Here is a 20,496-nt window from a genome sequence, read left to right as displayed (position 1 = left end):
AAAGAGTGGTTGGATTTTCATGAAGCTTTCTTTTATGCACTCAGATTAGGTATGCATGCCTGAGTCAATGTGGAATGTAATGGTTTTCTGTGTGCGTTAATGCTACTGGTAGTATAGCATGTCTACATTTTTTTGATGTATACGCGTAAATTTGGAAATCTGCCATCACTGGGGAGTCTTACTGTACTTTCAGCAATGAAGATCAGCCCAGTAAGTCATAATATTGACATGTGAATGTTGGATTCAGAAAGCTGCAGTCACTTCTCTTGTTTTATCATTCCTATCGCAATGGGCAGAGATTGAAAGATAATTCTACAGGGATATTTTATAAGACATTTGTCTCTTCCCTTTTTAATGAGAGGAAGACTTGTTAAATTAGCTTGTTAAAAAAGCTTCTTCAGGTATTTCAGGTGTAGAATTGTAATGTCATCCTTCCAAAACAGGTAAGTTCCAATGACAACAGTCTTTAATTGAATAAAAAAGATGGGGTCTGGTTGGTCTACTTGCTATATCAACCACCGGGACTGAAAAGAGCTGGTATTTTCTGGACTAGGGGATGACGTTTAATCACTGAATTATATAAAAAAATAAACTGTCAAGAACTGGCTGTGTAAATTAAGTCAATACATGCTGCTAACTGAGTTGCTTTTAGTCAGATATGGGGAAATGCCTTGAAGGTGTTTAATTGGTTTATAACAGGTTGGAGGCTTGAACTGAAGTTACAAGTTCTGCTATGCAATGGAAAGGGCTTGGAAGAAATTATGGGTGTTATAAAAAGTTCATGTATACATGGATTTAAGCTTTGTTATATTAATCTAGCCCGGACATCCTAAATTACTGCTCTAGTTCGTTGTCAATGCCAGATGATGTTTATTAAAGATTCCTTTCTTTACTATATAGCTTTGTAGTTCTTTGATTCATGAAGTCAAACTTTCACTGGGGACTTCCGTGTATACAATTAGGTGTGGATGTTGATGGCAGTCCTGTAGTGGTGGATCTGGGGGATTCGGCTTTGTAGTTGGAAATGACTAGGGTCTGTCATTAAAAGAGCAAGCAGAAACATGTAGAGTTGGAAGTCCCAGCTTCCAGGGAAACTGGTCTTAAGGCTTGCACGGTCTCTGCCTTGATCACTCCATCTGTTCCGATAGTGCCATCACTGCTTTTGAACAGAGTGACTTGCAGTAACTCATACAGCCACAGCACGATATATCAAGAATAATGTGGTAAGCATAGAATAACTTAAACTGGAAGGGATCACTCAAGGTCAGCTGTTGTGCTCCTTTCACTTCAGGCAGTCCAGCAAAAAGGCCAGCACTAATTTAATCCTGGCGGTAATTTATATTAATAGATTTTCAAACCTGTTTACAAATTCTTAACAAAGAAGTATTTATCTCGTGAGTTCTAGGATTTTTCCAGAAAGCATTTGGCTGGTCAGGATAGTTCTTCTGCAGGTATCCATACAGAGGATCTTGAAAAATGCTTAGAGAAATAGCATGCTTGATAAATTTTAAGAATGCTTAAGTTCAGCCATGTGTAAACTTTATTTTTTGTCGCTAGAGGTGACTACCTAAACAGGAAGAGTTCTGAAAGCTTATGTTCCAACTTAATCTTCAGCTTTTTTGCAGTTATGATTCACACTTGCCATTGTTTTAATCCAGTGGTTAAACTTAATCTTTCTCTCTGTATATATTACTGATGTAGAAAAACTTCCTTGATTTCTAATTTAGTAGGTTAAACAAGATGCAATAACTGTAAAGCTTTTCCTTGGTTTTGGTTATACTGTGATGTTGCATACTTGTGTAATCTTAAATGGAAGCATGCAATTGGTTATTAGGGTTTTTTTAAAAACAGTTTCTTTTTAGTGTGTTATAAAGAGCCATTTATACAGTTCTGTGGAAATGTGTGGACTAGGATCGAACAATACATTCAGTTTGCATAATGGAGAGATTTTCAGTAAACAAGATGTCTTTTTGCAGAAACAGTAATTGGAAAGCACTATTGTTTAATGAAGGCAGTAATGATATTTTATATTAATAATTGGACACTTGTGAGAGGAAGTACAGACATATTTTTAAAAATAGATTGACAGATTTTCGGAGGATGCTTCATGTATTTGTCAATTTAAACAGATACAGAAGCTTCTTAGGAGAGCTTTCTTTAAAGAAACTTTATACTCTACAAATATTTAAGTTTTAGAATAAAGATGTGCATTTTAAATCGAAGGAGATGTCAGAGCTAGACAAGTATTCTTAGTAGTATTGTTTAAAACACTTATAGCATGAAAAATCAGGGTTTGCAAAATAGATTTTCAAAAACTTACCTTGACATTAACAGTATGTTGTCAGATTGCTTTTAAATTATATACAATTGAGATGTAACTATTTCAGAAGTAGCTGGAATGATGGTGTGTAGAAGTAGACCCATTTGGAGGACTAATGTGGATAAACTTTGGATTTGCTTTTTTCTAGCTACTGCTCCAAACTTTGATCTTGCTAACAGACTGGCTTGAGAAAAAAGAAAGATTACGGAATTGCATCTTTTGCCTGTTTGATTCAGTCTGTTTCTAGTTAGGTGAAATGGGAACTGGTAGCTTTTAGTTGGTGAAAGCTCATATTAAAAAAGCTAAGCTCTAAATCCATGCCTTGGGCAGAAATACTCTAGCAGTAAATTTGTAATAATTGCTAATTGCATGCAAAAATACTGTTTCCAACTGTCTGAGGTAGGGAAACAATCTGTTTTAGTATGAACTAATGAGCATTTAATTAAATAATTCATTTTCTGTAATTTGATAAAGTGCTTACTCAGCCTTAAGTGCTACAAAAAAGATGACCTGAGTAAACTAAGACATAGAATACAAGCCCTAACTAGATAGGGGTTTATTTAAGACACGTGGCAATTAGTACCTTTAGACTTTGGTGTGTACATTAAATACTCAAGCAGGTAAATCCAGACTGGTGGAAAATCTTGGCTAAATGGGAGAGAAATCTGAATGGATGTTCTAATTGGAGGTAAGTGTGGTCACAAATGCTTACTCATAGGTGAATTTACTCATATTACTTATATGGTGATTGTATTCTGGAGAGGAGAGTTCCAAAGGCCAACAGGAGATTGAGGGAGAGAAAGTTACTTGATGCCTAGGAGACAATGATACTGGGCCAGTTCTGGTGCAGCAGGCAGAAGCTGCTTGGAATGTAGGATCATCCTGGACAATTATTTTTAGCATTCACATCCTCTGTACAAATTTATATATGTCTTTGAGTTATCTGAACCATCGGTGGAGGAGCTGATGTTCAAAGTAAGAATGTCAGAATGTTGCCCCATATTTATCAAAGTGCTATAGAGTGCTAATATCCTCGACAAGCAAAAGGCAGGGTGCAAAAATGGGAGATTTATTCCTTAGAATGTATTGAGAAAATGAAGACAGAAGTGGAAAAATACACATCCAGAGCAGCTCAGGTGATTCTCTTCTTTGTATTATAATAGAGAATTCCATTATGATTAAGATGGGGAGGGGAATCAGTAATGTGTATTAACCAGATATTTTAGGATTACATAATATTGCTGAAGAATTTAGCTTTAGTACTTGAATGTAATCCTGTGTAACAACACGTTTGAAATTAGGGCTATAATCCAACAGTAGTTCTGTCAACTTTTATCGTCAGTTAGAATATCATTCTCCAACTTGACTTTTTTATTAAGAGAATTAGTTGAGTTTTAACAGTGTTTACGATTTTACATCCATTTCAGCATCATAATTCCTGCCTGTGGTTCATATTGAAGGATTTTATTGCTGTGGAGCATGTCTAAAAGATGCTATACCAAGCCTTAAATAATTCCAGTGTTTGCATTTGATGTTAAAGCTATGATTTTATACATCTCCAAATTTTTCTGTGTTATTTGCTGTCCTTATTTTTGCTCAATCTGAATTTATATGCATCTTCATAAGATTGATTCATAGTTGAATTTTTTGTTCCTGGATACATTTGGTTCCCATGTTGCCTTCCTCCGGGCTGTAGTGCTGCTCAACAGTCCAGGCTGGCAACCTGCTGTTGATTATCTGATCTGTCTTGTGATGGCCATTAATGACATTGACATCTCTATTCAGGATTTTGTACAATACAATAGTGTTCAGTTGTACAATACCAGACCTCTCTTTCTGATACGCATTCCTAGAATGCTAAATAAAAAGATCAGAATACTCTTCTTTATCTACTAATATGCAGCTACACCAGGCCGTCACCTGTTCTGCTGCCTCCTAAAGTTGCTAACTTACCAGCCTTTTGCTTCTGTTCATACACTTAGAATAGTTCTTCTACTCTAGTGTTGTTTCTGCTTCTCGCAGTTCATCTTTTTGCCTCCTTCTTTGAGCATACACTTCAGTTGCTGCTTTTGCTGTGGCCCTCATGAATTCTAGGTGTGGATTAGATCAAATATTCTGACCACTTTTTAAGTCTGTTTGGTGTGTATTTCCACTTGACCGAAGTCCATAATTCCTCAGTTAAGAGGACCAGTTAGGACAGAATTTGCTACCCTATGTCTCTTAACCCAGATTGCATTGTGTCTAGTATATTCTTAAATATATTTTTAATTCTTGTAATCTAATGTATTATTAAAGCTTTTTAAGTTGCTCTCCTTTAAGGAGAAAAGTCGCTTTTTTTCTTAAGCTCTCTTTTTAAGCTCTTTTACAACTAAATATATACATATATAGATATGTGTGTACACAAACATAATTATATGAATATATCAAGTAATAAGAGATAGCTGTAATGGAAGAGTTTAAACTGACAGATCAATTTTGTATTTCAGAATGAAAGCTTTTAGGCTGACATTCATTAACAACGTGCCTTATGCTTATAATTGGTTCTTCCATATTGCTAATTGTCAGTACATTAGTTCTTACACACATTCTCATGATGTATTCAAAGCAGTCAGTCTTGTATCTGACTTATATTCTAAATTAGCTGTAAGTATCCAGTACCATGTAGCCACTTGCATATAGCTTTGTTCTGGATAGTCTTATTTGCTGAGGTCAAGGTAACCTGACAGAAGACCTCTTCAGTAAGGGGTGGTGGGAGGTGGGTGACAGGACAGGGACAGAATTGAAGTAGACATCTTCTGCCACCCCCCAGTTTAGGATTTTGGATAATCATTTTTTGTAAATGGATTGAGGCCTCTAGTCTTGGACTATTTGTGCTGTGATGCTGGAGAGATGTTACTTTCCCAGGCTGCAGCAGGTGCTTTGCCCTGTTGCTCAGCTGTTTGTGGTTTTGGGTTTGTTTTCCCTTGTGCAGCAGCTGCTATTTAGACCAGATAGCCTTCCCAGCTCTAGAGGCTGCACTTTTTCACTGACTGTTAATGAGCTGGTTTTGGGTTTGGGGTCTCTGCTTTTAGTCTGTGTCCATGTTTTCAAGACGTTTGTTATCTCATGCTTAAATTGTGCATTATAACAAGAGATACCTGGCACCAAGGTCTAGTTCACCGAGCCAGTTTTCATAACGATTTGATAATGAGCCATACAGATGAGGACCGGGGCCTTGCATAGTTAGCGTAAGGTCAGCTGCTGGTAATGCTAGTACTGCATTTATGGAAATGCTTATGCAGTTGTACTGTATTAAGTTGCTTATGTTTGGATTCAAACCATGCTTATCTTAAGTCTCAATGTGCCGTTGTCACAGGTACGGCAGGCCTCTGCTTTAGTTACAGCTTCACTGCTTTCACAGGATGGAAACTTTGGATTCCCATCACCATAAGTCTAAGTCCAGGGTCTCTTCCAGCTCAGTGTAGTGTTGCAACGCATGGCTTTTACTTGTAGGGTAGAGCATCTTCTTTGACTGTTGCCTTATGGTTTTCTTGTGAAAACCATTTGTACAGTTGCTGCTGTATAGCATGTAAACCATCTTGTACTAAGCAGCTTTTGGGTTTTCCATAGCGCTCTGCAGTACATAGTATGAGATGCAACAAAGCTAATCAACATAAAATCACTATTTGTAGGGGTGCAAAGATATACCTGTTACTCCTGCTCCTATGTTTGACTGTCCTATAAAAACAAACTACAAAAAAAGCCAGGCATGATGTTTCTGCATTCTCTGAAGTTGACACAAAGTTGCCTTGCTTCCTGCCTGATTAATAACTCTAGCTTATTGCTGTGTGTGATGGGATACCTAATGAGATTAACTTGGTGATTTCAAATCAATTCTAAGCTGATGTTTTTCCCAGTGGTATAATTCTGATTTTTTTTTTTTTTTACTCCTCTCCAGTGGCTGTTGCATGGTGGATAATGCAACCATTTTGCTCCTAATGGATACCCAATTTGTTACAACTTTGGTAAAAGTTTAGGATTCTTCAGACTGTGTTCAAACAGGACAGGCCCATTAGTTATACCTGATTTCTCATGGTGTCTAAATCTGTTAATACCCCATCACTAATCCCTCGAGCTCTTATATAGTCGCTAGTAGATCACCTTAGACAATGGCTGTGTGCACATGCTGTTTTACAACTATTTTGGTTCTTGCCCTCATTTCTTCTAGTGACACAGTGCCATTCCATGTCTTTGATCAAAGTTTAACTGATATATTGAGTGCACATTTGTTGTACTCCAGATGTTGCTATTACAAGTCATTGGTCTTTCAGTAGGCAGTTGGGAGTAGCATGTGTCAGGGGAGTCTTTACATATAAACCAATACAGCATGACTCAATACTACATAGTAGTTGCACAATATTAACAGGGAAAATATTTGAGTATAGTATTCATTAACAAACTGGATACTCTTAAGACTATAGGATAGTTGATTCCCCACAAAAATCTGAAAATTACTTCTGTATGATCACTTCCACATCTGGACTCAACTGGGTGAGGAGAAAATCAGATTGACCAGGTTTGTCCTTGAGAACTATAGGTTTCAAATTTTAAATGTTGCTAAAGTAACACATAAAATATATGCTACTTCCAGTCTTAAAAAGGTGATTCTCTGATGAGAAAGCTGCTTTGCAATGGATTAAACAAAGCTAATTTTAAAGTTTGCATAGCATGCTAAGAATCTAGTATTAAATTCTGTTTAACATGCTTCTGCTTTAATGGGTGCAGTGGGCATCTATTTTAGCTGCATTTTGGAAAGATAAGACTATTATTTAAAAGAAAAAGCAGCTTTGAAAGACGTTTTGAAAGGCAAATATCCTAACCTAAGACCTGAACTGGAATATCTGGGTAGCAAAGAATGTAAAAACATCTAATAGGCTTTTATGTTTTAAGCCTGTTTTCTTGGTAAGATTTTTCTACGTGCGTAAATGTGTCACTATGAGAGTTTTCTTTTTGATGTAGTAATGAGCAAACAATTAGATGTCCCATGTTTAGCCAGCTGAAAGAATCATCACTGTTTTGGTAGGCATGAAGCTGGCTTGTTTACATGCTAGTTTGCAATAGGGTTTTTCCTAAATCCTGTAAAAAAAAAAAAAACAAAAAAAACCCAAAAAACAACTTACAGACAGCTAATATAACTAAAACCTGGGTTCTTACTGCTTGAGAACAGCAAGGAAAGGCAAGACATCCTAGTCAAATGTTTCTGTTAGGTTTTGCCTGGTTTCTGGAATTCAGAAAGGAAAACTAGAATTTCGTGTTGTGAATTTTGGCAGACCCGAATTCTCCAGGTTTTTGGATTTTGATTTTGGGGTGGGGAAGTTTTACAAATAAAATTGATTAGAACTTGCAACACCTCTTGCATTTGCAATACTTTTTAAATCAAATGTATTCTAAAAAAAGTATAGTACTTTCTTTAAGTTGGTTCACCTTGAGAGTTAAATCTGTTAGTTAATATATTTAAAAAAACCTTGCAAAATTAAAGTACTGACTTTATTTAGTAACTAATGTTTATATTTCTGAATCCAAGTGTCTTCAAAAATATTTCACAGAGACAAAAGATCTTGATGGACTTTTGTAATTGTACTGGGTATACATAGCAAGGGTGCAGGCTGATGGGTCACCTCTGTGAGGAGAGGCCAGGTTGCCCTAATATGGCCTGTTCCAGCCAGCTCCAGGGGAACCATTGCAGGGCACACATGAGCCCCTCAGCCACTCTGGTGGCACCTTGATATAAACAGAGTTAAAGGGAAAAAGTACAGCTGAGTGGCTGCAAGAAGGAGAAGAATGAGGAAAAAGTGTGAAAAACAGCCCTGTAACCAGCAAGGTGAGAGCAAGAGTGGGGAGGAGAGGCAGAGATCCCTGGTAGCCTGTGGAGGAGAGCACTCCACAGCAGGCATTTCCCTGGAGCCTGTGGAGGACCCTACCATAACAGCTGGGTATGCCCTGAAGGGAGCTGCAGCCTGTGGAAAGCTCATGATGGAGCAGGTTTGTCCTGAAGGACTGTAGCCAAGATCCATGCTGGAGCAGGAGTAGAGTATGGGGAAAGAGCAGCAGAGGTGGCCCTCATTTCCCACCCTGCTGTCCCTGTTTTTTTAGTTTTGTCTTTGTTTCTCACCATCCAACTCTTAACTGATGATAAATTTAATTTTCAGCAAGTTGAGTCTGTTTTGCTTATGGTGGAAGTAGGAAAGTGATCACCCTGTCTTTATCTTGACCCATGAGCTTTTCATCTCATTTTCTCCCACTGTAAAGCTGAGGAGGAAGAGTGAGAGCAGCTGAACGGGGTTCTGTTAGCAAGCCAGGATCAAGCTACTGCATTAATTTAGAGAGTCATTATATACATAGCTTGTGATCGTTGTACATATTTGTAAGAACAAGAAGGGACAAGGATTGTTCCCAAGCAGAGGGAGAATTTTGCTGTGCATACTCAAACTTTGGAAGGGGAAGAAATTGCTCAAGGGGAATACGGTGATGGTGCTCATTCAGTGGAAATGATGTCAAGGAAGAATAGCTGTATTCTGAAAAATGACTCCAGGAAGAAATATGCTAGCTTGACTAAATACTTCTCCTTAGTATTTAATATGGCACAAAAGACCATGTTTTTAGACCTATCTTGTCTGGTAAATTTCTTACTAAGCATAGTATTCATAGGTAAAGCATGTTTTTATTTAGCTGATTGACAGATTTTTTTTCCATTGAGGATTTTAAGTACTGTTCGCAATATAGAATACAAATTTAGAATCATCTCTGTGGTACTTCGTTTTACTATCTTTTCTGTTCACTGTTTTTTCATAAGTTAGCAATTTTTCAGCATGTTAAGTTTTGTAGGGCAGGGACATAATTCCTCTACAGTTTGAATCTGTCATAGATTAAATGATTTAGAAAAATTTTAAGATGTGAACTTTTTGAAAGCTGGCTGAGGTTTTTTCACTTTTTTTTTCTAGCTGAATAATCACAGCCTTTGCCAATTCTAAGCTACTTTTACTTAGGAGCTGAAACGCAGTTTTCATTTGTACTTTTAAAATTAATTATTTCATTCATAAAGCACAAATCTTAAAGTAAACTTTCTGTCTTTGGGGTTTTTGTTAGCACCTCAACGTAAGTATATATAGAAATCTTTATATAATTTTTCCTTCCTAGCATCAGACAGGTTCTTCTTTTTGTTGCTCCCGCAGTTGAAATACATACTTTGTTAGCATCACTTCTCAATAAATACAATGTCTTATATTGATACATGCTGCTTACTGAAAATGGTAAAGAGGTTTTTTTAAATCTTGTTAACAGTTACATTACATTGCTTTCACTGGCTTCCCCTTTTTCTGTTGCATCAGATAACCCACTTTTTAAGGTCCTCAGCATCATACTTCTATAGCTCATCATATGAGATGTTACGCCTTCTCTCTGTTTAACATGTGATAGTGTTTTTGACCATTGCTGCTGAAGTTACCAAATACACATCCTTTGTCCAGTTTGCTGCACCGTGTTCTAAGAAGTTTTCCTTGCTTACGTGTGAACACAGTCCGCTTTTGAACTCCTGTTTCTTTCAAAAGTACTACCATATTATAGGTGCAATTTAGCATATTCTGGTAACAGCCTGTGCCTCTTGTCCTGAAATAATCTTCTGGATTTCCTCTTGGAAACTAGAGAGGGTAGAGGGGTCTTTGGCAAGTTGAGTAAATATGTCCAGAACCTATTGAATTATATATGAGAACATATAGGCAGATTGGTAGATTTTGTTAAGTGGCCACTACTCTGAACATTGCCTCCTTTTTTGGAGGATGTGGTAGTTTGTTCAGGTACTGTGTAACTAGAGGATTTCTGCAAGTTCCAGAATGACGTAGAAGGGACGTTATTTCCTGAATTCCGTGGGGAGGGTGGAAAAAATTAATCCACAGACAAGTGGATAAATCACACTTTGCACTGTAGGACAGTGACGCTGTTTACATGGGGAAAAAATTACGTATTCAGCCCTGTTGAGCTGGCAAACATTGGTTATGATAGCCTTGCTTACATCTCATTTTCCAGGGTATAACTTCTTATGTCCACCTTTATAACATGTATTTAAGTTGAGATTGATGGAGACTGCTATCTTTAAAAGATCTTTCAGGCTTGTGAACGTGAAGATGCTTGCAGATAGACATCAGAGTTGCAAAGTGGTATTCTGTTATTAATTTTCTCAATTTTCAGTTAAATACCTTTTGACTGACACAATGCGCAAGCTTATACGGAAAAAAGAATTAGAAATTCTGTTAACTTGCTTTGAGCTGCACTTGGAAGTGTGTGGGGGGGAACATCAGGTTTCATGATGTAGCTTAAAGCTATTACTTAAGTCTTTGATAATGATTGAAAGGTAACTGATTTTATGGCTTGAAAACCCTGTTCATGTAAAAGTAAATAATGTGGTGTTCTAGCAGGATGGTGGCTATTGATGTGAGAGGTCTTATGAAAGCTGTCTCAAATATGACTAGAATTTAGAAATTCAGGAGTTGTATTCAGCAACTGAATGGGTTTTCGCACTTAGCTATGGACAGAATCAGTGTGCAGCTATACTAAATTTTTCTCAATCATGCATAAAAAACTTATTTGCATCGCAAAAAACTGTCAAAGCTTCAGGGATTAATAGCTTTGTACTGCTGAATTAGGTGAGTACAATGCCTGTCTTCACTCAGTTAATATATGTTATTACAATGTATAACACTGTGTTTGTAAGTTGCTGTTATCTTTATAGCAGTATATGATATTGTTTAGCTAGTAACTGTGAACAGTGTAGCTAGGCTGGACAGCAGTCTTTGTTGCATTTATGCTAGTGATGTTTGCATCTGAGAGAGAACTAAAGAAAGGTAATTCTTATTTTTGGTAGGCCTCTATTGTTTGTCTTGTGTCCTAGTGCACTGACTGGGATTTTCTTAATATGAAAAAACTTCAAAATTTTGAAGTAAGTTCACTGTAGTTTTGCAGTGGGAATAGTAGCACAAGCACAGTTTAATAGTTGTGCTGTGCATACTTGAGTGGGATCTGCTGTGAACTGCCCTGGCTTCCCTCTGCAGGGAAAAGAAGAAATACTGTTTAGAGTACTAAGACAGCAAGCAAAAGTTTCTTTGTTCAAGTATTGATTCCCTGCTCGCCCTCCCCTTCCCCCCGCCCTCCCCCCCGCTTCAAGTGGAGTACACTTGAAGGTTATGAAGTATATAAAAACACTTAAGCTTGCCTGTGTGATTTGCCTTAAGCAGTTGAACCAGTATTTTTCAAGCAGATAGTTCTCAGAAGCTTGTTTCACAGGTACTTCTGGCTTGAGAGCTGTATAGCAGGAAGGATTTTGTGGCTGTCAGCTATGACTTCTGAGACCTGAGCTAGCTGCAGATTTCCTCATTAACTGTAGCCATGTAAACTACTCTTGTTTCTTTAGAATTTAAGAGCATGTATGAATTGGTTTTATACAGAAAGATCTGGGGCACTTGAATACTTGCGATTGCCTTTATTTCAGCAGAATTCTCTGCAGGTGCCTCACAAGAAAGCTTAGGTGGCATACACATAGGGGGATGCTGGAGGTCTATTTCTTGCAGCATATTCTTGCTTGGAATTATGATTCAATGTTTTGGGTTTGGGGGTTTTTTTGAGGTGCTGGCTCTAGAAGGAGCCTTTGGCGCGCACACAGGCTCCCTCTTCCACAGGCTCTTAAAGTCTGCCCAATGCACCTTTGAAAATGCTATGAAGGGTTTCGGGTGCTTCAATTCACAGAGCACCAATCAGTCTGCGTTTTTTTCCGCATGCCCTCTCAATTTATGTATGTATTCTGCTTGATGCTGTTGCAGCATGGGATTGTTAGGAAAAGGCACCCAAAGTTCTCCAGTGTGCTTTAGGTCTTGAGGGTAGATAATGCTTCCTGCTTCCCTCATGATTAAAACTTTTTCTTGCCTTATCTTGGTTGTGAAAGGGTAGTGGGACATATCCTGGCCTCAGTACAAGTCCTTAGCTTGTTACAGATGAAAATCCCACTTTATCCTCCAGTGTTATGTCAGGCAGCTGGTTACGAACTATACAATTTTGTAATTGCTTTTGAGCACAAGGAGGAGAGCGAACACTAGGCTAGAAGCAGTGAACTTCAGGGAAAAAAAAATCTAAGTGAAATAAATTGAGATCTACAGGAAAAAAGTGAAGGGAAGAGAAATGGAAAAACTTCCAGCAAGTGTAGGTGAAGGTCAAATTAGTCTGAGGAGGATGTTAGAAGAATAAAGGACAGACCCAAGAAGTGGTGAGTAAGACTTTATGGTCTCTGCTACATGCAGTTTCAGAAAACAATAAAAGCATTTATAGCCAGAGGGAAACTAAGGAAGTTTGTCCATAGCTTAGTGGGGAGGAGCATGTAACAGATGATACTGAGGTCTGCGAAGTTGGCAATGAAGGTGAAATGTGAAGGCATTCCTTACTGAGAAAAGGATTAATTGACAACTTGATTTTTTTGTTAAGAAAAGAACAGGTCACATGTGATTCAGGTGGTTTATTTGCTCTTGGTAAAATATGTATTAGACAACTTGTCTTTCATGTCCAGTTAATTCAGGGTTCTTATGGTGGAGCATATCTTCAAAAAAACCCGAAGGAAAAGCAGGAGGAAATAATGGGTCAGATTTTAGTTGTGAAAAATATGGAAAATAAACACTTAAGTACTGTGAGATAGTAAATAGGTAATATGTGTCTGTTGAACAAATCATGTATCACCCGTCTAACTTTCTTGTGAAGCAGTATTTAGCCTTGTTGGTGAATATTTCTTTAATCAACTTGTCTAACAAGGCCTCATGATCAGCTGGCTGTTTTGCAACTTGGAACTCACCGAGCTGAGTTTAACCCTAGAATTTCTGATGGCCTAGGCTCTCAACTGTAGGTAGTGCGGAAGTGTGCATGCAGTGAACAGCCCATAAAAGCATTTAAAGGTTTTAGCTAGACCTCAAGGAAAATATTTCCATTCCCTGTCTTAGCAATGAGACACAGGTTTGAAAATATATTAAAAGTTGCTATGTAAAGAAAGGGAGTACATGAACCTGCCTTTGAGAAGGTCAGGGAGGTGATGGTCTTAAATCACATTAGATGTTTAGAGTAGAGGAGGGCAGAAAGCAAGGATGGCTGTGCACTGGAGTAAGTTGTGTCTGGAAATGTGGAATCAATAGTACTGTAGGCTTTTAAGATGAGTTTTGGCAAGTCTTTTTAACTGCATGGCATGTAATTGCTTTTCACGCCTCCCAAAGGGCTTCAGAGAGAGAGACAGACAGACAGATCAAGCAGAGGAGTGCTGTCATGGCAGGAAAAGCTGTGTTAGCTAATACCTGTACACTTGGGTGAATTCTGTAGGACCATCTTCCACTGCTCTAGATGCCTGTCCCTCACCGCTGAAGGAGGGCCTGGCAGATGGGTGGCTGGAAACAGGCATATAAGCCTGACACATTGACATGGCAGGTTTGTTACCTTCAAGCAGATAAATGTCTTTATCATGTCTATACATAATAATGACGTATCAAATGCAGTTTGACAAAAAGGAACCTGGACTAGAAGACTTAATGTCTGGTATTGGGTTTGCATGGCAAGATATTGGTAGCAGGCGGGCTGTGGTGGTGACATCCCATGAGAATCTCCTGTATCTGATAGAGCAAACGCCAGCTGGCTCCAGGAGGGACTCACTGCGGGCCAAGGTCAAGCCCGCCAGCCACAGTGTAGTGCTTCAGTTTAAAGGTAAAAACTGCTGCAGAAGAGCCTCTGCAGAGAGGAGTGAGAATCTGATAGAAACAACCCTGCAGAGACCAAGGTCAGTGAATAAGGAGCGGGAGGAGGTGCTGGAGCAGAGGTTCCCCTGCAGCACATGATGAAGACTGTGGTGAAGCAGGTTGGCCCTCTGGAGCCCATGATAATCCACAGAGGAGCAGTCTGTTCCTGAAGGACTGAATGCCATGGAAGGCACCTATGCTGGAGCAGTTCCTGAAGAACTGCGGCCCTTGTGAAGGACCCATGCTGGAGAAATTCGTGAAGGTCAGTCTCCCGTGAGAGGGACCCTACGCTGGAGTGGGGAAGAGTGTGAGGAGGAAAGAGGCAGAGATAATGTGATGGACTGATGTAACCTCCATTCTGTGTCCCTCTCTGCTCCTTGAGGGCAGGAGGAAGTAAAAATCAGGAGTGAGGTTGAGCCCGGGAAGAAGCAGGGGGGGAGGTGCCTTTAATTTTGTTCTTTTTTCTCATTGCTCTACTCTGATTTAGACTGGCAATAAATTAAATTAATTTCCTGAAGACAAGTCTTCTGTTTTGCCTGTGACAGTAACTGGTGAGTGATCTCTCCCTGTCCCTTGTCTTGACCCATGACCCTTTCATTTTATACTTTCTCTGCCCTGTCCAGCTGAGGAGGGGAATGATAAAGCAGCTTTGGTGGGCACCTGAAATCCAGCCAAGGTCAACCCACCACGTGTCCCTGCTTACACTCCCATGTTCTGCGGTTCAGTAAAAACAAATCAGAGTACAAAACTAGTTTTGATAAGTTATTTCAATTAAGTTGAAATGTCAGGTGTTAATTAGCAGCTGCAGTGGTTTGATTTGAGTGGCAGTTTTGTCAGTTGCCAGGTTTTTTTCTGTGGAAAGTTTAAATTTCTTTAAATTGAACAGGTTCAGATGCTTAACCAAATAACGTGAAGTTCTTAAAAAATAAAAAGTGAAGCTTCATGTACTTCTGTTAAACTCTTACTAGCTCATTTTTTATTTGGCAGTTGGGCTTCTCTTGTGCTTTTATTCCTCCTTAGCATATTTAATCGAGAAAGATTCTTTATTATGAATAAGTAGCTTCTAATTTCCAGACCCTCTGATAATAATTCTGACTGATGTTGGGCTGTTGTGCATGACAACAAATGATGCTTGCTTCCAAGTTTTCTTTTGTGGAGTGTTTAACAGGTGATCCACAGTGCTTTTATTGTCTGCAAGATGAATGTATTTGAAGAGTGGTTCTTATTTTGTAAATACTGCTAGCATGTGTAGCCTGTCTTTAGCACCTGGAATCGGTATATGCCTTAACCTTAGAGCCTGTTAGCTTCCTTTGGTTATTTGCATGTATAACTTTTATTTTTTTTTCAAATTAAAGCTATTCACCTATACCTGTGTTATGTTCCTTTTAAGAGTAGTTTTCAAAGGTGAGGGAAGGTTGTGCTCAATTGGATGTTTGCTAAGGAGTAGCTTTACTTGACAGAGTCAGGCACTGGGCGGATTAGATTGTTGTTTAGTTTCCCTGTAGTTTCCTTGCCAGCTTCATTGTAATGCTGGTAAAAGCTTTTTAGTGTTAAAGGCGTGTGAACTGAAAGTTAGGTGCATTTAAGTGGTAATACTGGGAAGAACTGCATGTGGCTCTCAATTATCTGACAATTCTGTCATACATGGTGAAAGTAGTTTCCTTTACTTCCCTCATTTCCTTGTCATTTTGCTGTAGTCTGCTTTTTGTGATTCTGTTGTGGTTTGTTTTGCTACAATGTATGTATTCCTTACATCTAAAATCAGTACTGCTGGCAATAACCTTTTATTCCTACTTGGAAATGTAAAAAAAAAAAAAAAAAGTGTGAAGTTTTGGTCAGTGTTGATGTGCAACTTTTTAGTGACAATTTTATTATGATAAGACTGTATTAAACAGGCTTTTCTATTTCAGAAGACTGGCCTTTTTCATTATGAGAGTGTATGGTCATGATTTGAGCTATGTAAAATGAAATTCAGAATTTAGGATGAATTAAAGACAATATAGACCAGGTTTCCTAATTACAGTGTTTTGGAGTGTCAAAATACTGTGTGTTTGTTGATCATGTTTCTAACTATAGCTACTCTTACACTTTTTTTTGTTACAGCCCCATGACTTTGACGAATGCAGATTTGATATTAGTGTAAACGATAGTGTTTGGTACCTCCGAGCTCAGGACTCAGACCACAGACAACAGTGGGTAGATGCAATAGAACAACACAAGGTATGCTTTTTTCTGATTTCATTTCTCACTCCTTCAGTAGATCTCGTGGTTATTGAGAGTTACAAGTTTCTCTTTACAGTCATCAGAGTATTCAAAGTATTTATGACAGGTGAAAGCTGCAAGATTGAAGCTGTGTGTTAAATATGTTTCAGAGGAATTGATTTGCTTGTTCTTCATGGGTCAGAGCTGAAACAACTGAGAGCTGACAACTGTGAAGCTTTCTTGAACTCTCTAGCTTGAAAAAGGAAAAGCTTTCATGTTTGAATGAGGTTTTTAATGGGTTTGTCCATCCTCTTCCACTGATGATTGTTTCTTATCTGCCCTAGATACTAAACTTGAGTCTTAGAGTTCTCCTAGGTTATCATTCTGGTTTTGGGCTCCTCTCATCATTTGTCTGCTTGTACTGTATTTGATTACAGGGTTTTGTCTCCTTGTTTTTTTTAAGACCTTAAGATCTTAATCAGCATTTTAATTCCGCTCTTCTGATATATTCCTTATGTCTTCCAGTGAGCTCAGTTGTTTTCATTTTACCTAAAGGACTTAGAGGTCAGATATTTTTAAAGTACACAGCATGCAAAACAGCCATCATGTTTTCATGTGTAAGATAGGCACTGCCCCAACATGTTGAGTTTAACTGCAATACCTGGCACAATGCAACTTCTGCATCTAAGTTATACAAGAGATACTTAGATATCTATTTTAATTTGTATTCCTGTAGGTTTGTATTTTTACCTTGAGCTTCTTCAAGTATTGTTTCTGTAATTAGGCTCCATCTTTTATTGGGCAATTCTTACAATAAGCAGTACACGCTCTTAAATTTAAAGTGCTGCCTTTTGGTAATGGTCCTCTGTAAAATATCATCTGTTAGAGTATTAGTTCATTATAGCTTGGCATTTTGCTTCCGCTTTGATACAGAGGTAACATTACAACATACAAAATTGAGCTGCAAAACCAAGATTCTTTTCTGTAGCCTAGTGGAAAAAATACTAAGTAAATTATGGTGTATTCTTGATATAAAAATACTGCAATTTGTTACTATTGCAATACTTGAGAGAAATGCCTGAAGAGGATACACTAAACAAGTTGGTAGATTCCACCTCCATAGAGCTGGCATTTCAAAAACTGTTTTACAGGCATGGAACTTTACAGGTATGAGGTTGCGGGGGCATGGGACTTAACCCTGTGCTGAAAGTCAGACTAGGTTTACCAACGCAGAACTTAAGCTGAAGTCCAGATGAGCTGAAACACAGGCTGAGTCATAGCATACTACCATGCAGAAAATTCAGTTTATTAACACTGAATTTTCAGCTCCTGCATTACTGCCTAGCCCCCCCAGAAAAGCTGTTTGCTTTTCTTTTTCTGTCTCATATTACTGGTAAACTTAAGTCATCTTATTCAACCTACTTTTCAGATTGTTGATGAGTGTTGGGGCACATGAGTTCTAGCATTCCAAAAGTGACCTCGCTTTGTGAAGAAGCCTGGCTCATTATGCAGGTTTTCCACTTCAAGAAAAAAGGCTTCTCTTAATACTCATTTTGATTTGGACAGTTTAATATTTCATACTTTTGGAAGAAATTGGTGGTTCTTTAAGAAAAAAATTGTATCATATCTCTGTTTTCATGTTTCGAGGAGAGGAATTGAGAGATTTCTTGGGTAATTCCGCTATGCAATCTTTTCAGTATTTACTCAGAGTTACTATCAGGATAGGGGTAATGAGTGGGGTTTTTTTAATTTTTTAGTTAACAGTATCTTTCTGCTCATTGCTAAAAGAGAGTGAGTCAAGCATTCTGGTATGTTACATAAACTGAAGAAAAGTATATCTACAAGAAGGAAGTGGAAATGAAATTCTTTCTGTATATGCTGAACTGACAAGAAGTAGTTCAGTTTGCATCTTGCTGTCCTAATATAATTACACTGGACTTGACTGTTGTGAATCTAATGGCTTTTTCAGTATGTGTAGTTTGCAGTCATGTAGTTTGTAGTTTGTCGTGGCTATTTGTTGTTTTTCAGTTTCTTGCATACTCCTTTTAATTCTACTGAGTAGAATTCAAGACAAGTAGCAGGTTTTTTTCGGGGAAATATTATGGCACCCCACTTCTAAATAAACTGTCAAACCATTTAATATATTAAAGCAATACATTATTTAAAAGCATTCTCTATGTGGTATGCAACTAAATACTGTAGTGAAGACAAGGCAAAAAAACCGACAAAAGGTGATGCAGCCTTTTAAAAATAGCTAAGTCTTGGAAAGTCATGAGTTACTAGCATTTTTTTCTAGTGAAATATTCTGTTGTCTTCATAATACAGTTGCAGTTTTGTGTGATGGGTGTTGAGGTGTGGAGTTTGTCTTTCCTACTAAGATACATGGGAATCTTACCACCAGAAGCCTTGAAAAAGTGCTGTGTTTGATAAAACAGAAATATCCTAATTCAGTGGTTAATGTTTCTTAAAGAATGTGTTTCCAAGTGTCTTGTTTTTATGTTTTTCAAATCGAAGGGTTAGTGCTATATTCTATAATTTACATGCAGCTTTGAAGGAAAAATGTTCTGTTTCTTAGTTATATTGATGGGATCTGAAGATTAGAACTTCTTGGAGTCTGAAAGTTAATGCTATTTTCCATTTGAATTTGTATAAACAGCACTTCCTTAGTTTTAAGTAACTTTTCAGTGATCCTTTAATTTTCTTCAGTTCTTGCAGAAGTTTTATATCCAAACAGTTCATTGAACATAGGAGAAACTGGTTTTATGAGGCAAAATATCCCATTTCACTGAAAAGTGCGGGTTTTTGTCTGTTTATTCTTAAGTTTTCTGAAGGCACTTTCCTGGTCAAGATACCAAAACTCAAGCAAAACTTCTGTGACAAGTTGTTACAGAAGAAATTGGTTTTATATGAGAACTGGGTTCTTGAATTGTCACATAATAATTTGAATAAAATTGAGAGGAAATTCTTTACTAAGCAGTCATTTTTATTAACATTAGTCTACAGCTATATAAAGTAGTTTTTTTGTTTGTTTTTAAAGCTCTTTGTTGCTTAGTGAGTGGGTAGGTGGTTCTGGTAGGCTGCCTAAGCTGTTTGCTAACAAAAGTATGTTTGTGAGACTTACTGTAGCATGTCACAAGGTTGTTTAGAGTTTGAAAGGTGGACTGAAACTTCATGACTGTGTTTCATTGTGCTCCACACAGAAAAAACACTGGTTTAAAATGAATTTTGTATTAAGCTTAAGTATGAATAGACTTAAACATAACTTTCTGTGTAGCAGGACCAATTAGTAGCTGGTAGCCAAGAAATGTAAAACATCCAATGTTCAAGCATAAAAACTGTTAGAATTTGCTGCCCTTTATCATTGCATTAGCCTTTTTTATTTTGTACTGAGGTTCCTGAATGCTTACTAGATGGAAAGTTTCAAGTACAGCTTCTAAAATGCATATTAATCTCCCTGAACTGGAGGAGGGAAAGGTCTAGAACAGTGATAAGACCATCAGTGAGGCAAATGAGAATGTAGTTAACCAGAAGTCCTTTCTTCAATTGTTTCATTAAAGGTACTGAGCAGATATTTATCTAAAATACCTGGTTGTAAGGGTGTGTATCAGAGAATCGTTTTGTTTGGGAAGCTTTTCTGTTCTTCTACCCTAAGAGACGGTCAGGTCTAAGGATGACTGATGACCTTTGCTTATATGTATCTATGGCAGTGTGTATTGCTGAAGATCTCAAGACCAGACTAGGTTTCCACATGTCTCTGGTGTAGAAACATTACCCTCTGCTCTGGTAGAGTCGATGTGTTAACTTTCAAACTTGCATTACTTCCCAAAGGTATAGGTAAGTGGGGTGAATTGCTGTTTGCTGTGAGAACCATCTGGATAATTAAACTTATTTTGAGCAAATTAACTTGAACTCCTGAGATCCAGATAATGATTTCTTGTAATGTTAGTCTGACAGTTGAGTTGAAAAGTTGCTAAGAAATTGTTTAGAAGTGAGTGTTTCATGAGAAGCTCTGCATCAGCTTAGTTTCATCCCATTTTGTTCCATCATGGTGTTAATTTTTTCCACATTGATTCTGCATGTGCTCATTGCTGACTTGGTGTCAATTCGGCAAAATAAATTGACAGTGTTTTAAGTCTTGGAATTTCAAAATCTTGTGTTTATCAAGCTGAAAAACTGGTTTAAGTC

The 20,496-nt window shown here is 37.8% G+C and overlaps 1 protein-coding gene across 1 annotated transcript in view; it reads left to right on the top strand.

Annotated features, from left to right (window-relative positions):
- The window catches only part of LOC104497566 (collagen type IV alpha-3-binding protein-like), a gene marked incomplete at both ends in the record, with an annotated part of 48,593 nt that overhangs the window by 1,480 nt on the left and 26,617 nt on the right, over positions 1-20,496 (top strand). Inside the window, one exon of the mRNA XM_010140833.1 lies at positions 16,213-16,329. Coding sequence (XP_010139135.1) covers positions 16,213-16,329 — 117 coding nt within the window. The remainder of the gene's footprint in view (positions 1-16,212; positions 16,330-20,496) is intronic.

The sequence above is a fragment of the Buceros rhinoceros genome, unplaced genomic scaffold (genome assembly GCF_000710305.1).
Source record: "Buceros rhinoceros silvestris isolate BGI_N320 unplaced genomic scaffold, ASM71030v1 scaffold31137, whole genome shotgun sequence".
Lineage (NCBI taxonomy): Eukaryota > Metazoa > Chordata > Aves > Bucerotiformes > Bucerotidae > Buceros > Buceros rhinoceros.
This window is presented reverse-complemented; position numbering and strand designations above follow the sequence as displayed.